Genomic DNA, 2,069 nt, shown 5'->3' on the forward strand with positions numbered 1-2,069 from the left:
TTTTACACCCATAATTAATAGTTAGCTGGGGTTTGAAAAGTAATGAAGGCAAAACATTGGACCGTGCCAAACCCAAAAAATTGAAACCTTGATAGATGCACATGACAGGGGCTGTATTTAGCAAACTAAGAACATAAAATATTAGTTGAGTATTATAGAATAGCAGTTGACAAAAGTAGTGTTTGCATTCAGTTGTTGTGAAGGGGCATTTAATAACATTGAATTCCACAAGCCCACAATTAAATACACACATGAAAGGTCCTACCAAAACCCATTTCCTTTCCATCTTCCCCTACTTCCTCCTCACCCATCCTTTAAATTCTCCTCTTACAACTCCCCCTGATCACCATTAATACACCAGCTCAAAACTCAAAAGAACCCTTTGATCCCCCTCCTCATTCCTCAGCAAGCTTGTGTTGCAGCTCCAAAAATGGGGAAGAAAATGAAGCTCCCTTCTCTGTTCAAGGCCAAGGAAACAAAGCAGCCATGGCAATGGCCCTCGTGCAAGCACCCCAAAACCCTTTCTTTTCGAGCTGGGGACGACATGTTCAAGACCGTTAACTCAGTCTTCTTCGATCCCACTGACGGAGTGGAGACTCCTGAGTCTTGGTTCACGAACACGTCCGAGTCTGCAAGCTTCTCCACAGAGTCCGAGGAGGAGTACGGCGTGAAGTCTGTGGAGGTGGTGATACGTGGGGTGCAGTCAGAGAGGCTGTTTTTCGAGCCTGGAAACACTAGTTCAATCTTGGAGGAGAAGGCAAAGGCGGCTAATGAGATTCATCCATTCAAGGAAAGCGTGGTTTTGGCAATGGAGTCTGAGGATCCCTATGTAGATTTCAGGAAGTCAATGGAGGAGATGGTGGAGTCTCATGGGTTGAAGGATTGGGATTGTCTAGAGGAGCTCTTGGGCTGGTATCTGAGGGTGAATGGGAAGAAGAATCATGGGTTTATAGTTGGAGCCTTCGTTGATTTGCTTGTTGGTTTGGCTTCTTGTTCTGATTCCACTTCTTTCTCTTCTGCTGTCTCTTCATTTTCTTCTCCCATTTCAATGTCTTCATCTCAACAACTTCAAGACAAGGACATTGATGATAAGGAGGAAGACGAAGAATAGAGGGCCATGCCTTGGCCTTTTCCCATTCCCATATTGTATCATTTTTGTGTATATTATATATTAGGTTAAAGAAATTACGATCAGACTGTGAGAGATCTTTGCTCTCCTTTAATTTGTACATCTCTGCTGGGGGGTGACTGCAGTGCCCCCAGCTTGTCCAAATTAAAACTGAAAGCCATCATTCATTTTTCTTTTCGAACTCTTCTTACAATTAGGCAATTCTATAATCTAATATCTCGCAAAATTAAGAGACCTGCACCAAGTCTTCTGGGAAAAATATTTCAGGGAATGTGGCTCTAACAATGAACCCAAAATTTACCATGAAGCCGGGGAATTTTAATTTAAGAGTGTCCCACTTACTGCTCCCAAAAGAGGGAGAAGACATTCACCAGGTGCTTTAAAATTGTAGTTTGTTTTTGTGTAACCAAAGTGAAGACTTTTTGAGGCTTTACTTGTCATTTGCTTGTTGACATTAATGAATCCAGAGCCCACTGAAGAGGCCTGAGGAATAATGGAATTACTGTTCAATTTCCTTGGACATGTGGTTGGACCGTCTGCAGCATTTAGGTGGGAAATATTAAATGGCTAAAGTACTGTTTGCCTTGCCATTTGCCAAGTCTTTGTTCTACTTCTTACTCAAGAAAATGTCATTTTTGTCAAAACCCAAACTTAACCTACATTTTAAAATGCAACCATAACGACTTTGAGATCAAGTTTGGTTTTGAAGTGAATCATATTTTAATGTGATTTTTATCAGACTTGGTAGAGAGCATGTGAATGAGTTTTCTTAATGAGTAAAAATTATAAGTTGGTTAGTTTTGTTGGTGGATGATGATTGGGGGACAGGGGGTTAGCATCCATATTGGGCATGGCCCTCATGTTTATGCATTGTGGATCGATCACATCATTGCCTGCAGGTACTACACTTATTTACATACCCTTGTATGCCACCACACTC

At 41.6% G+C, this 2,069-nt stretch overlaps 1 protein-coding gene across 1 annotated transcript; it reads left to right on the top strand.

Annotated features, from left to right (window-relative positions):
• Nucleotides 1-246: 246 nt before the first annotated feature.
• LOC100244711 (transcription repressor OFP13) lies at nt 247-1,308 on the top strand. The gene has a single exon (XM_002269099.5). The coding sequence runs from the start codon at nt 431-433 to the stop codon at nt 1,109-1,111; it is 681 nt and encodes a 226-aa protein (XP_002269135.1). The 5' UTR covers nt 247-430; the 3' UTR covers nt 1,112-1,308.
• The last annotated feature ends 761 nt before the right edge of the window (nt 1,309-2,069 follow it).

The sequence above is a fragment of the Vitis vinifera genome, chromosome 13, assembly GCF_030704535.1.
Source record: "Vitis vinifera cultivar Pinot Noir 40024 chromosome 13, ASM3070453v1".
Taxonomy (NCBI): Eukaryota; Viridiplantae; Streptophyta; class Magnoliopsida; order Vitales; family Vitaceae; genus Vitis; species Vitis vinifera.

Excerpts from the sequence above, each read along its gene's own strand:
- LOC100244711 (XM_002269099.5), top strand. The coding sequence starts at position 431 with ATGGGGAAGAAAATGAAGCTCCCTTCTCTGTTCAAGGCCAAGGAAACA.